Genomic DNA, 18,669 nt, shown 5'->3' on the forward strand with positions numbered 1-18,669 from the left:
AGTGGTTTTTGACCTTAAAAAACAGAATACAGAATATATATTTATATATATAAATATATATTGCGAAATAATGTATTAATGTATAACATTTTCTGTAAGATTGATGATTCATTGTATAATGAATATCTTTATGCTTTATAAAGTTAAAAATTCTTGATTAATAATAAGTTTTTTATTTTAGTTTTCTTATAGTTACTACACTCTAGTAAAAAATACGAAGTGCATGAGTTATATTGAACAAAAATTTTTCCTTTTATTCCAATTTTATTCAGCTGACAGGAAAAATATGAATAATTCATTAGGAAGTTATTTTTCTGTTGACGACATAAACTTTTTCTGATATTTTTTTTTCTCGGATATTCTTTATATTTATGATTGTAATCTATATGAAAAATGCGCCAATAACATTACAGAGTAAATTTGAACACATCTTTCAGTTTCATTATTTATGCAGATAGTTTGAAGTAACTCTTGTGACGTGATTAAACCAAGCGTACTTTAAAAATTGTTTTAACAGTCTTTCTTACTTCAGTTGAAAATTTATGCAAATTGTATTTCCTAATTAAAAGAAAACTGATTATACGAAAGTTTTACTTTTGGTTTTATTTCGTACTCGTTCATCAATATAGATTCTTAAACCGGCTTATTTTTAGATACTTTTAGATTTAGAAATATTAACGGTAAAACAAAGAAGTATTTTAACGTCACTGTATTTTTAATGAAAATAAAATGGAGGAATAAAAATAAATTAGTATATTAAATAACTATTTTTATTCTATTTCTTTTAGTTTTATCCCGTTACTGTGAAAGTATTAAATAAAGCTATTTTTTTATTTCTGCATTAGATTGATTCATTGTTTCGAGAATTTATTCCTCAATTCATAGAAGTGACTGATTCACTAAATCGTTGATTCTTAGATTCATTGATATTCTTATTTATTTATAAGATTATTTATTGATACACTGATTCACCTAATCGCACATTTTTCAAGGTACTGACAAATTGACTGGCTTAGGATTACTGATACCATAATTCTTTTTATCTTTTGTTCCCTGATTTTTGGTTCAATCAATAATTCATATTCTCTCTTGCTTCACTGTTAATGTCTCCTTTTTCATCATTACACTTTTTTATTGACAGCCTATTTTGCTTATTCATAGATAATTTTGTCAATTTATTTGTTGATTCCTTGATATTTATTTAAACAATAATTTCATCATCGATTTATTTGTTGATTTGCTCATTCATTGATTCCATGAATCATTGAATTCCGTAGTCATTGACTCATTCATTCCTTCATTTGATCATTTATTGATTTTTTTGCATACGAATTTTCTAATTAATTTATTTAGTGTTTTGTACACCTGCCCATTTGCTAAATAATTTTTTCGCTGAACCACTTATTTTCTGACTCACTGAGCCATTGATTCATTTTTTCTAACGTATATTAAGTCACGATTTAACTCATTTATTGTTTGTTTGATATGTTTATCTATTAAAATCGTGATTCGTTTTTGGATCTTAAGTCTTCTAATCACCATCACATTTGAATATACAACTCAGACAATAAGGAAACCGTAATTAATTACTAAAAGTTTACTACCACTAAACGTTTTAGCAAGCGATGAAGATTACATAAATTAATAATTATAAAAACTATGTATTACAATTATTTGCATTAATTAAAATTTGTATCAAATTTATAATCACATGTAATAACGCTTTCAAATATTTACATATTCAATCATTTTAATTACCTAATGACACTTCCAAATTAAATCATTAATTGATTACAAGAAATATGCAAATGGATTACAAGAAATACATATGCCTAACCAATTAAGCTTTTATAAAAACTGCCTTAGGGGAGAGTCGGGTAGCCCCGCCCAATTAAGGAGTATTGCTTATATTTCTGTATAATATTGAGTAATAATCAATATTTTTGTATGTTTCTATTGTTTTATCATCTAATTAAATAATACAAAAAGAATAAACCAAAAGAAAAATTGTTTAACTTAAAAAAATAGGAATTTAAAACATTTCTCTACTGTATTCAACACATTTTCAAAACTATTGTTTACCATGTTACTAGCTGCATAAATGCTTGAAACTTAGAAAAAAATCTTTTTTTTAATATAACCATTAATGTTCAATGGCCCATTGACTTGAAAAATTATTCCATACACCTGCTGGCCGGGGGTACCCGACACTCCCCTATATTAATTGAGTTTACAATAAGAAAAGAAATCATGCTATGCACCCTTATAATTTAATCAATTATTTAACAGAATTCACTAATGAATATAATCTCACAGACAGAGTTCTTCAGAAGAGCAATTCCTTATTTCCGTGCAGTTTTATTTTCGGATCATTTACTTCTCTTAAAATTTCCATTCTAGCTACTTAGTTGCATTTGTATTTTTTGCTTTATAGTTTAGTTTGGAAAACATCCAAACGTATCTGTGCTTATGCTTCCAGTTCATTATCTTTAAATTATGCCCCCGAGTATAATCCTTTCAAAATATTTCCTAAATACATATTCTTTATTCATCCCTATTTTGACAGTTTGAAAGCTTTAATATATCTTTTAATACTACTTCGGAAATATTAAAAATAGTTAAGAAATATTAATAGATAAGTCAAAAAAGAGCATTTTGATCTGTAGGATACTTACTGCAAATGCATTTTATAAGACTCGCGAATATTTAATTAAAAACAAACAAAAACGTAACAATTTATGTTGGAAAAAAAGAAAGCTCAAGTCATAAAGCGACAAAATTAATATGAATCAACTGAAGATAAAATAATAATTCCTAATTTGAATACATTTAATTGAAAACGGAGAACAATTTTGTAAGTATTTTGCTTATATTTGTAATTTTGTTTTGTATTTTCTAGTTAAGATAACCGGCAATCTATCTTGAAAGCATTATAACATTTATACAAAATAAATTGTATGAAATAATTCGGAATAGAAATTTATTAAAAGATACTTATGTTATCCTAATAACTTTTATATTAAAGAAACATATAATTTTGTACATGAAATACATAAATTTATAACTTTGCATGAAACATATAATTTTGTACAAGAGGAAAAGAAAATCTTTACTTGATTTTTGTAATATCCTAACCTCTTAATTCAATTTTTAAAGATTTTTAATTGCATTTTCAAAGATAAATGTACTCAAATTTAAAAAAAATTATCTCATTAATTTTAGGAAGTGAGAGGGACAGAAATATGAACAACCTTAGCAATCAATGCATTTTAATACATAAATGTTCGCTTTTTTATTAACAGGAATTGCTATAAACATTTATGGCATCGATTAACTTACATTCATCCTTTTCATAACCTTTTTTTTAAATCCTTAATCATTTGAACTTATAAACATTTAATTGAATTTATTCTTTGATTTCAATTTTAACAAATGATTTTTTTTTCTTTTCAGTCATAGTCATGTGTGCTTCACCTGATACAGTGAGAGATATCCTTCTTGCTGCCGAAGAACTGGGAATGATTTCTAGTGGAGAATATGTATTTTTCAGCATTGAGCTTTTCACGAGGTATTTTGTTAAGTTTTTTTGTTTATTTACGATTTCATATTTGTAACAAGAAACCTGTTCAAATTTTATTGGCTCTTGGCATTTCCGGCAAAATTAAAATTCCTAGTGCACTTTAGCATCCAAATAGAGTCTCGGTGCTGCCATCTAGTGTGGTAGAAACTAGACGTCCAAATTAACATGACCAATGGTATCTCACCCATTGTGGTGGTCCTGAAAGGGTGGATACCACCTCTGGAGACACACTAGGTCTGCTCATTTGCAAGACTGGTTGTGCAGCTCATTGGAAATAAAATTTAAAAAAAATTTTAAAAAAATAAAAGTAAAAAAACTTTTTTAAATTTTGACACCATTGTGACGACAGATAAGAATGCAACACTTTCAATTAAACTGCAATTTCTAATAGTAATTCATGAGTTCTTAACTACTGCATGTAGAAATTATCATGATATTACCGCCAATCGTACTTTTGAGCACTTCAGAATAAGAAGGAGATCCAAAATTGCAACTGTGCTGGTTGTTCGTATAGGAAATGTGCTGGGTATTTGTATTTTTAAAAAAAGAATTCATTGTTATATTATCGATAATTCGAAATTATAATCAATGCTGATCCTATCAGCTAACTGGTAAATATTTTAACAGCAACCCATTGCTTGAATGTGAAATGCGAATTTGGATTGAATCATGATTGCTTGAAACAGATTATTTTCTCATATTATCCCTAAACAGAAATTATCATCGATAGAAACTTTCACAAGTTTTCCACCAGTGAACGAAATCAAATTTGAATACGATTTCTGTTTCAGAAGTCAATACAAGTTTCAATTGCTCCCAGAAAACTAAAGACAAAAAAGTTCATCGCTTTATATTCATCAACTATAGATATTTGTCATTAAAAATTAAGACCGCTTTTCGATTTGAAGTCCGGTTAAAATTGCTTTTTTAATGCTAAAAAATATGTTTTGCTATGTTTAAACAAACTAAAAGACAGATAATAAGAAAGGGAAAAAATTAAAAAGCTGTTATAAACGACCCTTTAAATCGAATTAAAATTTTTGAGAATAAACTATCGTAAAAATCTTCTACCTCCAGTAAAAAACTCCTGACGTCCTTCAAAAGTGATGGAATCAATGTTTTATGTTTTTTGTCAGACAAAAAATTACTTTTCTCATTTTTAATTCCTTTGTAAATCGGAGTTTTTAAAATTTCTTTTACTTCATTTTTTTTAATTGGCATTACTTTATTTTAACATAGAAGAAAATCTAAGAAAAAAATATAAACTTCATTTTTGAATTTTTCGAGCTTGATTGATGAACCAAAAGTGTTTTTAGCTGTAAAGGCTTTATAGCTTTATCCTGCTTGACACCATAATTAGTTGTATAATAATTTTTTTTTTAAGTCAATTAGAAAATTAAGCTTATTAGATTAATTTTCTTGTTTAAATGTAACAGAATTTTATTGCTTAACGTAGCGTGTTATTGTAACGCTACGACACTTGCAGGTATCATATTGGTGGAAACTTAAAAATAAGTTATAAAATAGAAGTGATCTATTAAGCCATGGAAAAATTTTGATAAATTCTGAATCGAACATTTAAAAAAAAATACTATCTGGATAGCTATTTTTTATGAACTGATTTTTAACTCAGATTATGGTAAATATAATAGAAAGAAACCGCACCGGAATATAAAATAAATAATTAAAAAAGAAAAAGAAAATATGTCACGTGACATGAATGTATGCGTTGAAGAGTGACTTCAAGGTACTTAACCGTTTCGGAACACGGTAAAAAAATCTATTACTGCTAATTATATATTATAAACTTTGGTGTAATAAGTTCTCCTTACCTTAGTATTTATAACAGTAATACCAGAAGTATTTAATATCACATTCAATTAATCACTACGGGAGTCAATAATAGTTTTCCACTATTTACGGTCATCGAAGTAAGAACCGATATTAGTTCACTCAAGTAAAATGATTATATAAATTAATAGCGTCATTACCAATACTTTCGAGCCACCAAAAAGCCACCAGGAAGGGTGACAAAAAATAAAATGGTGGTGTGCGTCTTTCCCTTTTGTTGTTTTAAAGTAATTTATTGATAATTTACTTTTATCGTAATCGTATCGTTTTAAAGTAATTTATTGATAATTTAATTTATTGATAATTTTTTACTCAGATTGTTTACTCAGAAGAACAGGTATTCAGCTAGTTTACTAATATATTTATTTTAAAATAATACATTAATTAGTTTATTTTAAAATAATACATTGATACATTGCCATTGAGCTGAGATTTAGTCATTCTATTCCAATGAAATATTTAAGATATAAATTGATTTATTGGTTACGCATTGGATGCTATGCATTAAAATATTGTAAGTAGATCGGCCTACATCAGCGGTTCTCAACTTTTCAGTATTCGCGGCCCAGTTTTCAATCATAATTTTCATCGCGCCCCCCACTTGCTGTAAAATGTATACAACAATAATGTATATTGAGTATTTTGAATTCTGTCTTTAAAATATTTTTAACTAACTGCCAAAACAAAAGTAAAGTAAAAGCCAGCAGCAATTGAGATTGCAGAAACTATGTTTGGAGTTAATTTTTCAAAAGAATTACCGTCCTCTTTCAAACGATACTGTTGCTCCTCGAATTGGTGATACAGCTGAAAATGTAGTTTCAGCTTTTCTCGATGTTGCGTGACAAAATGTTTTTAATACAGTTTGATGAAGCATAATAAAGATGCTCATTTAATTGTCTATGTTTGATTTTGTGATAATATGTCAGTAGTAAAACTACTTTTCTGCAAATCAATAGAACTCAAAACAACAGCGGTAGCATTATTTGCTATTTCAAATGAAGTTATGAATGAGGCAAACATAGAATGCAAAAATTGCATCGGAATATGCACCGATGGTGCTCGTTCAATATCCGGAAGGTTCGAAAGCATACAAGCACTTGTAAACTTGTAAAAAATCGCCTCCATGCGTCTGGACACATTGCATGATCCACAGAGAAGCTTTTGCTTCAAAAGAAATGCGTCCCTGGTTTTAATATTGTGTTAACTACGGTTGCAACGATTGCAAATTATATAAAAATTAGAACCCTGAGATAAAGAATCTTTTCCGCTCTTTGGGCCCAAGGAAATCACTAAAAATTATTAATTTCTGTATGCTTTCTAAATTTAGTATGCTTTGATTAAGTAAGGTGGGTAAGCCAAAGGTGGTCAGTGCTCCTAACGTAGCCCGCCCCCCAAAGTAAAATTAAATTTATTTTGAATCATAAGACGTCCCTGCTGCATTGTAAATCTTGTATCTGAGATGCACAAGGCTGAATTGGAAGATATTTCCTTGAATGGTCACCACTCTATGAAGAGATTTAATTTTTTGCAGTTGTTCTAATTTCCGGGTGAGAAGATATTGTAATTTATTAAGTGTTCAAATTCTTAGAACTTTGAAAGTTTATTTCTTTTTCTTTAACCACATTACATTAATTCTAATTAATCTATCAGATTAATAGTTTTAAGTCGTGCAAATGGTGACCATATGCATGTTCCCGAGGTGGCCCGACACCGGTGCCATCTTGGGGACACAGGGGCCACCTTCGGAAACAAACGTGAAATCTATGAAAGAGTTCATTATAAATCATTACGTAGCATATTATTTCTCAAAGAGGAGGGATTGAATTGAATGCCAATTGATTTATTTCATTTTAAGCAAATATGGAACTTTGGTATTTTTTAAACTTTTATAATATTTTGACGTTCTCTGCATTTTAGCAGAAATTGCGATATTTTGCTACAAGTATTGTTTGCATTTTAAAGTAATTTTTCAGGTATTTTTTTATTTTTCTGGGAATTATGAGTGTTTTTGTGGTCGATTCTGGTATTTTCTTGTAAATATGGGTATTTTTATGCTAGTTATGGGTTAGGTGAGTTAACTCTAGTATGGTTATTTATTCTTGTTAGTTAACCCTTTTGAAAAAAATAACTCAGTAATAAAGATTAAAAGAATCTCTAGTGACTTCACACAAGAATTATCAATGTAAAATCAATAAACAAATTATACACTGTGAAAAAACAAATATCTTTTTCAAAATCGGGAAACTTGTTCCTACCAACAAGACACTTAAAGTGCCTTTTTAAAAGACGTTTGCCAGTCTAAATATTTTTTCTAAGGATAATTTGAGTAAGTGAAAAAGTGATTTCAATATATGGCCCACCTTTGGAACCTATGGGAAACCTTGGGCGCAGAAGCTACAATTTTGAAATTGTACTATAAAATAAATAAAATTTTATTTTACAATTAAACGTATACGTGATATATATTAGAGATAGGTGTAAGATGTTACAAAAAAAACTTCAGCCACACAGACTTAACCAGAAAATTAGGAAAAATCCTCAAAGCAAAGCCATTTTTGGCTCATTACCTTAAGTTTTGATTCAATAAGTTGTTTCACTTTAATAAGTTATTAAATATGTCGAAATGTATTTTGTTTTCTATGTGCTTGTGCGCTTTCCTTTCATACAGTTAATCAATTTTTTTTTAAATAATATTTTCTCTTGAATATTCTCACGCCACCTCTCTAGTGTGCTCGCGCACCCCTAGGGGGGCGCGCCCCACAGGTTGAGAATCACTGGCCTACATGATGTTTCATCTTCCTGAAAATGAGGTACAGAAAAGCAGTTATAGATATTTATATTTGTTATTCAACGAATGTGTGTTTATAAAATGTATTTAAAAACCGTATAAAACTGAATTTGTTTTACTTCAAAATTACTTTGTAATTATTATTGACACATCTACGTGATATCAATAAAATATTACATGAAATCTACCTTTTTTCGAATTATTTTAAGACATTAAAATGTATTTTAAATAAAAGTAATTAAACAAGGATTGAATGTATTATATAGTATTAAAAGATGATTGAAGAGATTTTCTCTAGATAAAAGTTAACGGTGATATTCGAAACTATGAAAGAACAATTCATCAAAATGGCCAAGTCTTCCTACCGAACAGATTTTAATTAATAGAAATGCAGAGGAAAGCGTTTAAAGTCATATGGAATACTGGATTACATGAATCTCGGAAATGGGAAAATGGCATTAAATTACTGCACTTGATTAAAATTTTGAATCAAAGAGAATTTAAATTACGATTCAATGAGTTGAAAACTGTTTAAAGGACTACGATGAAATAAATCAATTTAATATAAGTTTTATTGTATTGTATTTCAGTATTGACAAATTATGAAATTAAAAAGTATGTTTATGTAATAAAACATGCTAAAAAAGGCGTATAACTAATTGTTATAGAGCAATACGACCTCTCGATCGTATCATTTAAGGTATTGATAATATACTTAAATATTAAAAATATTTTTCTACTTGGAATGCGGTTGAGTTTATGGAATTAAAAAGCAATCTTATAAAGAACAAGAGTTAACACTGATAAAAAATTATGATAAAAACTAACAGAATATGGCAAAATTTACTATATTTCTTTCTTTATGGGTACACCAAAAAGCTCTGTAATTGTTACCGAAGCGCTTTGGTATCGGTTTTGCCAAAATTAACTATAAAATATGGTTTTATATATATGATAAAATTAGGTAATTCTTTCTTGTTGCGTTCTAGTATGGCATAAAACCATTTATTCGGTTAAATTTACTTTTTAGTTTCGTATTTTTTTACTAAATGTGTGTTAATAACTGTAACTATAATTTCTCGATAATAACTCGATCTTTTATTTCGAGAATCAGAGTTTCCGTAAACCGTTACCGTATGAACGGAAATATTACCAAATAAAAAGTGTAAATATCACTTATTTCGATTTTTTTTAACAGAAATATGGTTTTTTTATTAGCAGTATTGTCATTAACATACAATACGGTAATTTTACCAGATTTTTTTTGTCTCGATGTAGTTACTTGAATTTAGTCTCATTGCTGCCGGTCTAAACTTTCGTGATTTCTACTCTTGGTAGCACACGCCTGAGTCAGTTTTCTTGAAAAGTGATCTAAAAAGTCAAATTCTTCCAAATGATTGCCTCTAGAACCTTTGTCTTCTGAGTTAGGTTCAAATTTCCTCTCAACTTGTTTTCTTATCGTTGAACCAATTCAGATGAGAAACTTTGTATTGTATGTAGTATTAATACTGGCGAACTCTCATTAAGCGTGATAGTAGTACTAGCCGTAAGAGTACTTTATTTGTTTTGCACTAGAGCTACACTATGTGCTATTAGCGACAATCTGGGAAAAATCCCCGAAGATGGACTAACGACATGCCAACACAATTTTCATCTTCTGCAGAGGGAATGTCACCCACGTTTTGATGACCCGACGACCCGCTCGTGAAGTTGACCAATTTACGGTGGAACATTTTAACGATTACTGTTACCACGATAGGAACCTTCATAGGCTGATCAAAGCGGTCACCCACCCGTTCACTGATGTCAGTTAGTGATGCTTGACTTTGGTTATCAAATGGAAACCATGTCTTACGATCAGTTCACTGTGGGGCTTCTTTTAATGCGATTACCACAGATTCTTACATGAATAGTCTGTAAACTTTAATAAAACATTGTTAAAATGTACTAGATTATACATTGTCTTTAAAACTTTTTAAGACACTTAACTGATGGGCGTTTTTTTTTTAAAAATATGTTATAACTCTCTACACGATTACATATATACGTATACAATCAACAATACAAGATTACATATACAATTGCCTATTGAATAGCGTTTTTTTTTATAATCTCTTATGTAAGTAGCAAACACATTAATTTCTTTTCATCACACTAAGGTAAATCATTCGATTCTATATATATTCTTTCACTGACGCTTCGTTTAAAGGCTTTCTTCTACATGGTTTTCTGTGACGCCCACTAACTGGCGTTCTCTTTACAAGGTGTCTTTTTATCCCAACAATTTCTTCGATGAAATGCCACTTCGATTAGTTTTTTTTTTTCGTGATTGATAAATGCTTTCCGTTTGGTTTCTGATTGCATCCTTTTTCATTAAATCCCTTCTCTGTTTTGTCTCTGCAGAAGACTATTAACCTAACCATATAACAATTACAAAATAATTTTGCAGTTCTTTTGATCAAGTGCAACAAAGTTAAAATATTTTAAACAAATGTATATCTTACACTAACTGCTTATAGAAGAACCATAAGACTTACTTATTTACCAAATTGTGTAGAAATTATGTTAATTCAATAAATACGCTACACACGACAAGCTATTTCATTAAATATCCATTTTCATTAAAGGACGTGAAGCTTACAACTTGGCGACTAACTATTTCTAATAGTTTGTTAATTATCGAATAAATATCTTACTGGTTAATTCTATTTAAATTGTTAGCGTCAATAATATATAAGAAGTTTGCTTAGTATTATAATAAAGTGAGAGAAAAATTTAAATTTCAGGAGAACGTGATTTTAAAGATAGATTATTGATCGGAAAATTATTTATATAAGGTTTCTGAATCAAATGAGATGAAATAAGGAAACATGCATGTAGAGACAAGTTAATTGGTTATATTTTAATCATCTTTACAGGTAAACGCATTTTAATATAGGAGAACAATAAGTACTAAAATAGTTTAAAGGAATATAAAAATCTTCAGTTCTAAAAATCCCACAAATGTCGTAATAGAAAAAGCGTGTCATCATTTAAAACTATGCATCCATAATCTTAAATTTTGAATGGTCCCTGCTATAGTTAAGGAAATGATATCTAAGTATTGTTGAGTATCTATGCGGTGCAAAATTGAAACACTTAAAGCTCTTGCTGGGAGAAAACTCGGACTTAGAGTTCTAATTTGGAAAATAATTCGAAGCAGGAAGGTAAAAAAGAATTCCAAAGTTGACGAAATTTATGAATTTAAAATGAACTTTGGCTAGCGGGTATTATTACTATAGACAATAATACCATTACTGAGAGCAAATTGAAAAACCCCTTGGATGTAAAATTTTATTTCTATACTTATTAAATAACTCTAAAAAGTATTACAGCTTTCAAAATGCCATAACCTTAGCAGACAGAATTCCTATTCAATAGTTATAATTTTAAAAAAACGGACATAAAAACACTGATTATCAAGGAGTGCATATCTTACTACTTTCTAAGCATTCTGTCTCTATCATTTTACTATCGGCTACCTGCAAATTTATGTCAAAAGAAGTTGTACCTAAACACGCACATTACGCCTTTTGTTTCATTCAAACATCATTATTGATCTTTTATAAGTATCATAATACCAACTTAGGGAACAAAGCACAACATAACCCAATGCCTCACTTCATATCTAAAAATAGAACCATTGAAACGCCTATGTTCCTAAAATGGAAAATTAGCTTTTGAACTAAATTTCTTCCTCTTGAATTTAAAATTTTAAAATAAAATTTCGTATTAGATGCGTAACAGAGGGTTATAGTATCTCATTTAAAAGCTTGTATGTATTGTTGTCAAATTTAAAAAAAATGGATTTTCGGTATTATATTATAAGCATGAAAAAACTTAACAAGTTATATGAAATTTCTAAATTCTTAAAAAAAATTAATCAATTATGGAAACTCTACCAAACTTAAACAGAAGATTACTTCATAATGTAAATTTAAATGGATGAAAAGTTTCTGTTGGACTTTAATTGCTTATTAAATTATAACTCAATGTCCATGTTCCATTTTTGGTACATTGACATGTAAACAGTCAATACGCTCATCCATTTGTTTGTTATTTCAACTTTGACATGATGAAAGTGAAACAGCTAGTTTTTGCTGTTCTCCTTTAATCCCAACGTTCAAACTTATAATAAACTTTGTACATTAAAGGTAAAAATATATTTGTATACCTTTCCCTTTATTTTTCTTTCTAAGATCGTTTTAAACACCCCATTGGACAAACCATTCACAAACAAATGCATGGTTTAAGTTTTCTTTTCACTATCAAGATGTCTATTCATAGTAAAGAGATAATATTCTAGAAACCATTAAAAAATAAATGCTTCGTTTAAGTTTTCTTTTTATGGTTATTTCCTCAAGATGCCTGTAAGCTATGTAAAAGTTACAGCTATGTAAAAGTTTTTTCTCCCTCTTATTTTGTTTTTATGCTCAGAACGATAACTCTGCAGTTTTCCATCAGGGGCTCTGCAGAACATTTCATCTTGAAGCTCATAGCCCAATAATATACCGTACCATTACTCGTCGACAGCCGTATAAGTTACAGTTAAAAATTCGCATTTTTTTTTTAAATATGATGCACAGATTGTTTTAAAAGTGAAAAAGGACAATCACCTATGTACTACCTCTAAAGGTAACATGAGTACATTTAGCTGAGAAACTCAATGTTAAAAAAAAGCATGTTAAAAAAATCCCATGTACTTAAAAATTATCACACTTTTTATATAATATTTTAAAAACATTATGTAAAGGTTGCTTTCTTTATAATTAATATATAATTTTTAATAAGATTAAGTTAAAATAAAATTGCTCACTTATTAATTTTTTTCTCTTTATTTTCAATTCCCAAAGCATGACATATTTCTCTAAACTTTATTATTTCAAAGTGTTAATAAATGTTTAAGTATTACCCAAGTAAGAGGGGATTATATAATGTTCTATAATTCACATTCACATTTATAATTGCATTGTCACTCATAAGCTCTTAAAATGCATATCTCAATTTTTAGAATAGAATTGCAAATGTATTCATGAATTCTTTACTCGCAACAGAAGAATTATTTGTTTATTCCTGTAGGTAAAGAAATCTGTAATAAAATTCATTAAGTATTGAGATAAAAAATTTTCTTCCTCTTTCTACTATCTTATCTCAACAGTGTTTATACAGTATAGCGTGTTCGCTAATTGAATTCCACTCTAACTTAATTTTCAAAATATTACATAACCAGAAATGAAATCCTTAACGTAAAGCTTTACATGGTATAAGATTTCGCTTGTAAAATTTACTTGAAAATAGAACATTCAATTTAATTAATGACTGTTGACTTCTGAAGATTATTATGTCTGTACTCGTATTTTTATTTTAAATAAAAATATGCATGTATACATTCAAAAGTAAAGTTTATCTCATTATTAACTTGCAATAACGTTTTCCATTTTTCAGAAATCTTATAATAAGACAGTTAGGAAGATAAGGAATGAGTGTATAGCTAAATTACTCTGTTAGAAAAATAGTGAATTTTTGTGTTTTTAATTTTTGAACTTATGTAATAAAATATTAATTTTTTCTTCTATATTGTATCTTTTGTACTTTACGCTAATGTTTTATATTTACTGCATGATTATTGTAGTTACCTAAATTGCATAGAACTTTAATAAAAATCTAAAATGCACAGTGAAATGTAATAACCTAATATCATTAATATAGTGTTGTTGCTAGAAATATAAGACATCGGTTTGTTACAAGAAATATATCCGAGTAAAAAATTTTACATGTAAAACAATCAAAATGTAATTGTGAGTTTTAAAATATTTTGACTTTAATTTGATAGTATATAAGCCTATTTAAATAAAATATTGTATTGCTTGAAGGTTTACGTTCAAAAATTTGTTTTACATGTTTAAGGGGGAATATTTCAAAAATTCGAAAAAATATTTTATTGCATTTTTCGAATCTTTGTACACTTCCTAATGTCTGAACCCTTCCTAAAACGATTTCTCGGTACCTAACTTCGTTTGGAAGTTATACAGAAAATAGAGAGTCGTCGCTAAGCAGGTAGAAAGGCCTGCTCGGCCGGATTAGGAGGAGCGACATTCTTTTTGTGTCTCATCCATTCTGTTGACTGTATATAGAAACTTATTGTAGGCATTTCATTTATCGACCATTATGTACATGAAATTAAACGTTTTCCCCTACCATAAGTCAAAACTTTAAACACGTTTTTCTCAAAACGCTGTTTTTTGACCTGGCCTAACGTTTTTCTCATGATCCTGTACAACGAAATAAGTTGTTCTTTATTTTGAATTACGTAAAAATATATTCTTTAGAAAGTAGCATAGGATAATTTTGATATTTTTATATTTCGATTTTATATTAGTATTTTAATGAATATTTTTTTAATGAAAAACTAATTTTGCGAATATCAAAAAAACCGCTATGCTACTTTTTAGATAATGTCTTTATGTTTCAGAAAATCTAAGCAAAATCGTTTTACTATGCTTCAGGACTTCTAAATCCATGAGGCCAGTGATGTGCTACTTTTTGATGACCAGCCACACACGGAGCTGCCACCAACTTATTTTTTATTATTTTGCAAAAGAAAATTTTTTAAAATAGACTTAAATTGTAGCTGAATAACATAAAAAAACAAGGAGCTTCTGCATTGTCTCTATTACTTTGAAAAATTCAAGAAAACGTTAATATTTTACCATCTCAGGGCGGGGTCCCCCTTTAAAGTACGCTTAAATATTAGTCAATATTGTTTTTGATTATATTTTTATTCAATAAAAAGCATGATCTAAAAGATTTAATACTCTAGATCAGGGATTGGGAAACTACGGCCCGCGGGCCAACTGTGGCCCGCNTTTTTATATTTTGATTTTATATTAGTATTTTAATGAATATTTTTTTAATGAAAAACTTAACTTTTTTTTTAAGTTGCCGCCATTTTGGTAGTTTTTCGAATATCAAAAACCGCTATGCTACTTTTTAAATAATGTCTTTATGTTTCAGAAAATCTAAGCAAAATCGCTTTGCTATGCTTCAGGACTTCTAAGTGCATGAGGCCAGTGAGGTGCTACTTTTTGATGACCAGCCACACACGGAGTTGCTACCAACTTATTTTTTATTATTTTGTAAAAGAAAATTTTTTAAAATAAACTTAAATTGCAGTTGAATAACATAAAAAAAAACAAGGAGTTTCTGCATTGTCTCTATTACTTAAAAAGAAATTCAAGAAAGCATTAATATTTTACCACCTCAGGGTGGGGTCCCCCCTTAAAGTACGTTTAAATATTAGTCAATATTGTTTTCGATTATATGTTTATTCAATAAAAAGCATGATCTAAAATATTTAATACTCTAGAAGATTAACAATTAGGGTGGTAAATTAAAGAAAGTTAAGATAAAATCAGAGTGAAAGTGATAAAAGCGTAAATGATTTGCATAATTGTAAAAAATTCAAACATTTTATTCCTTTTATTTCTCAAAGCATATTTTTTTATTTAATTCATCGCACACATAGTTTATATTTACTAAACTTTAAGACTTTGAACAAGCCAATCTAATTATATAATAATCGAAAATAAAGTTTCATAATCCCATGTCCTTCAGACATTTCAACATCATTAGTTTTTATAGTTTCTGCCGGAGGCAGTTGACGTAAAATGTATATTTTTCAAATTGTTATAAAGGAGCGTTATTCAAGTAAATGTTTGCGAGGAAAAATTAAAAACTGCTGATTTTAATAATTTTACATATAATGTTCTATATGTTAAGTATTTCTCTAGGTAGTTTCTGCGATAACTGATAATAAATGCTTGAAATTTTACTATTAGTTAAAGATTTCTTCAAAAAAATCTATTTTTATATGGGTTTAAAAATAATTAACATTTTATGACATAATTCAACATCAATAAATTTAATTACATCTTTTACTTACTCTGTATTATTAAACAAAAGTCATTACTAAGTGTATATAAAAGTAAGTTTTATTTGTTTGATATTGTTTATTACTGAAATTAAAAATGCACGGTTACAATCGAAATGAAATATTATTTATTAGTTTCGATTTTATTTTGCTAAAATATACTAAAAAAATATTTTTTAAAAATAGATACAATACAGCGCATTTTTCATAATTACATGGTGATCTTAATGAAGTTTAGAAAAACTCAAGACAAGAGTTCCTAACAACATCTTTGCAAAATCTATCCGCATGTAAAAATAATGAACGATTTAAAAATAAGTTCTACGTTTAATGTTAAGCATTTTTGTTCCGTGTGTTTTTATGTATTGTTTTTTAATGTATAATTGTACGTTACACAAATAAAAAACGGGACTACATTTAACAACTTTTGACCTAATGATCAGATCGTCACGTTTTAATACTTATTTTTAATGAATCGATGACCGCAAATATGCTAATTAATTAGTGTAGAATTTATATTAAGTTACTAAATTTAATACAAAAACGTACTTTCTCTGAATAAACTTACTAATTTTAGGGGGCAAACGTATTCTGGGAAATATAATCCCAATAGTTTGGTCAGAAGAGCAAAGTTTGATCCCCTTAATGTTAATTTTACTTCTTGGGTATTTCGTCATAACTCGAGAAATATTTAAGCGAATTGAAAAAATTTTTATGCACAATTATAAAATTCCTTTATTTAATGATAATTCAGTGCGAAGATTGAATTAAAAAAAATATTTATCTATTCTTTTTTTATTTAATATTAGTCGAAAAAATTCTGAATTATAAGGTTTCGAATTTTTTACACCATTTTAAAGAATATAACTTTACATGACAAAATACAAATTCAGAGTAAAATTGGTTGAATAGTTTCAAAAAATTTGAAATTTTAAAATAGGACTTTTTTGATACGATAAAGCGAAATACGCAAAAAGAAAAATTTGACATTAAGAGGTTCAATATTTAGACCGATCTCCGGACCAAACTATTGAGACTATATTTCCCTGAATGTACTCCCTATATTTTGGGAATCAAAAGTCCGAATCCGTTTAAAAAAGTATACAGAAGAAGTACATTTCTGCATCTGGTTTTCTGACTTAAAATATCGTCTGTACTTATTAATTAGCCTATCTGAGGTTACTCCCTCGAACCATTAAGATTAAGTTCTAGAACGTAAAGATCCAATCATTAGATCAAAAGCTACTCAGGGTGGTCCGTATTTTATTTTGCGCACTATACGTTTTTCTTTGAAGATTGTTACGAAAAAGGTAGCAGCAGAAAACTTTACTATGTAAAACGTCATTTAATATTTAAGATGGCATCCATGATTCATTTATGTGACAATGCAATTTAAGTAATATATTCTTCATTTATTGAGTTTTCGTTTCTTTTCTTAAAGTAATGTTCTCGAATATTCCTCTTAATGGAATATGAGAGAGATAAGATTAATTTTCATTGGATGTTTCACGCTAATGTGCTCCTTTATCGGTTAATCAATTTAGATTCTTGATCAATCATCTTCATTTAGACTCTTGATCGATTTCATACCTGATCGATACTTTGGCCCTTGTACAGAAACTTTCCTTATTGAGGTTAGTAAATGAGCATGTTCAGACTAATCTTTAATCCGTAATCAGTAGCCGTGCTTAAGTCATTAAAGAGCGATCATGCAACTTCGTAAAATTAATTGTGAAATTAATTCAATTACGTAAAATAGTTTTCTTTCGGATTTAATCCGTAAACTTCTTACATGAAAACAACTAATTAAAAATGTTAAAATCAATAAGAAAATTATTTTAATGATACTAAAAATATTTTTTTCGCATCAAGCGAATTTTGATTGAAACTAAACATTTTTGTGTTACATTAAGTTAAACACACTTAATATTATGAGTTTAGTAATTTTACTTAAAAAATTATTGATAATTTGCTATTGTTTATACTTTTTAATTTACTAGGAGACTACGCCCCCACTCGCTTCACTCATCGACCCCTGTAATTGCATAGCATTCATCGTCTCATTATTTTCATAAACGTAAATATTCCCCACAAAATACTAAACAGTTTGGTTTCGAAACATAAAATTATTTGATCTTTAAATAGGAACATTTTATTAATGTAATTGTAACAAAATAGACAATTACCTAAATTTGTAAATTAATATTTTGTACTTGCAAAAAAGTTATATAGACTGTGAAGATCAGTAAGAAGCAATAGTGAACCAATTTTAATTGTTGAAGAGATTTTTAACATTTTAAATAGGGAGTTGTTTTATCACTATTGTTTTAAACAGTGGGGAAAATACTTAAAGTAAAAAAAGATGGAAATAATCTCAAAAAAGCACTTATTTCGAATATTTTTCAAACAAATCTAAAAAAAAAAATTTTAAAAAATTTAAAAATTTATTTGAAAGATTTAAAAAAAAAGCAATTGTTCAAA

The 18,669-nt window shown here is 28.2% G+C and overlaps 1 protein-coding gene across 1 annotated transcript in view; it reads left to right on the forward strand.

The window, feature by feature from the left end:
* The window catches only part of LOC107448012 (atrial natriuretic peptide receptor 1), a 376,583-nt gene that overhangs the window by 156,338 nt on the left and 201,576 nt on the right, over positions 1-18,669 (forward strand). Inside the window, exon 2 of the mRNA XM_043057672.2 lies at positions 3,454-3,568. Within this exon, the coding sequence (XP_042913606.2) occupies positions 3,454-3,568 (115 nt within the window). The remainder of the gene's footprint in view (positions 1-3,453; positions 3,569-18,669) is intronic.

Source organism: Parasteatoda tepidariorum, chromosome 1, assembly GCF_043381705.1.
Source record: "Parasteatoda tepidariorum isolate YZ-2023 chromosome 1, CAS_Ptep_4.0, whole genome shotgun sequence".
Taxonomy (NCBI): domain Eukaryota; kingdom Metazoa; phylum Arthropoda; class Arachnida; order Araneae; family Theridiidae; genus Parasteatoda; species Parasteatoda tepidariorum.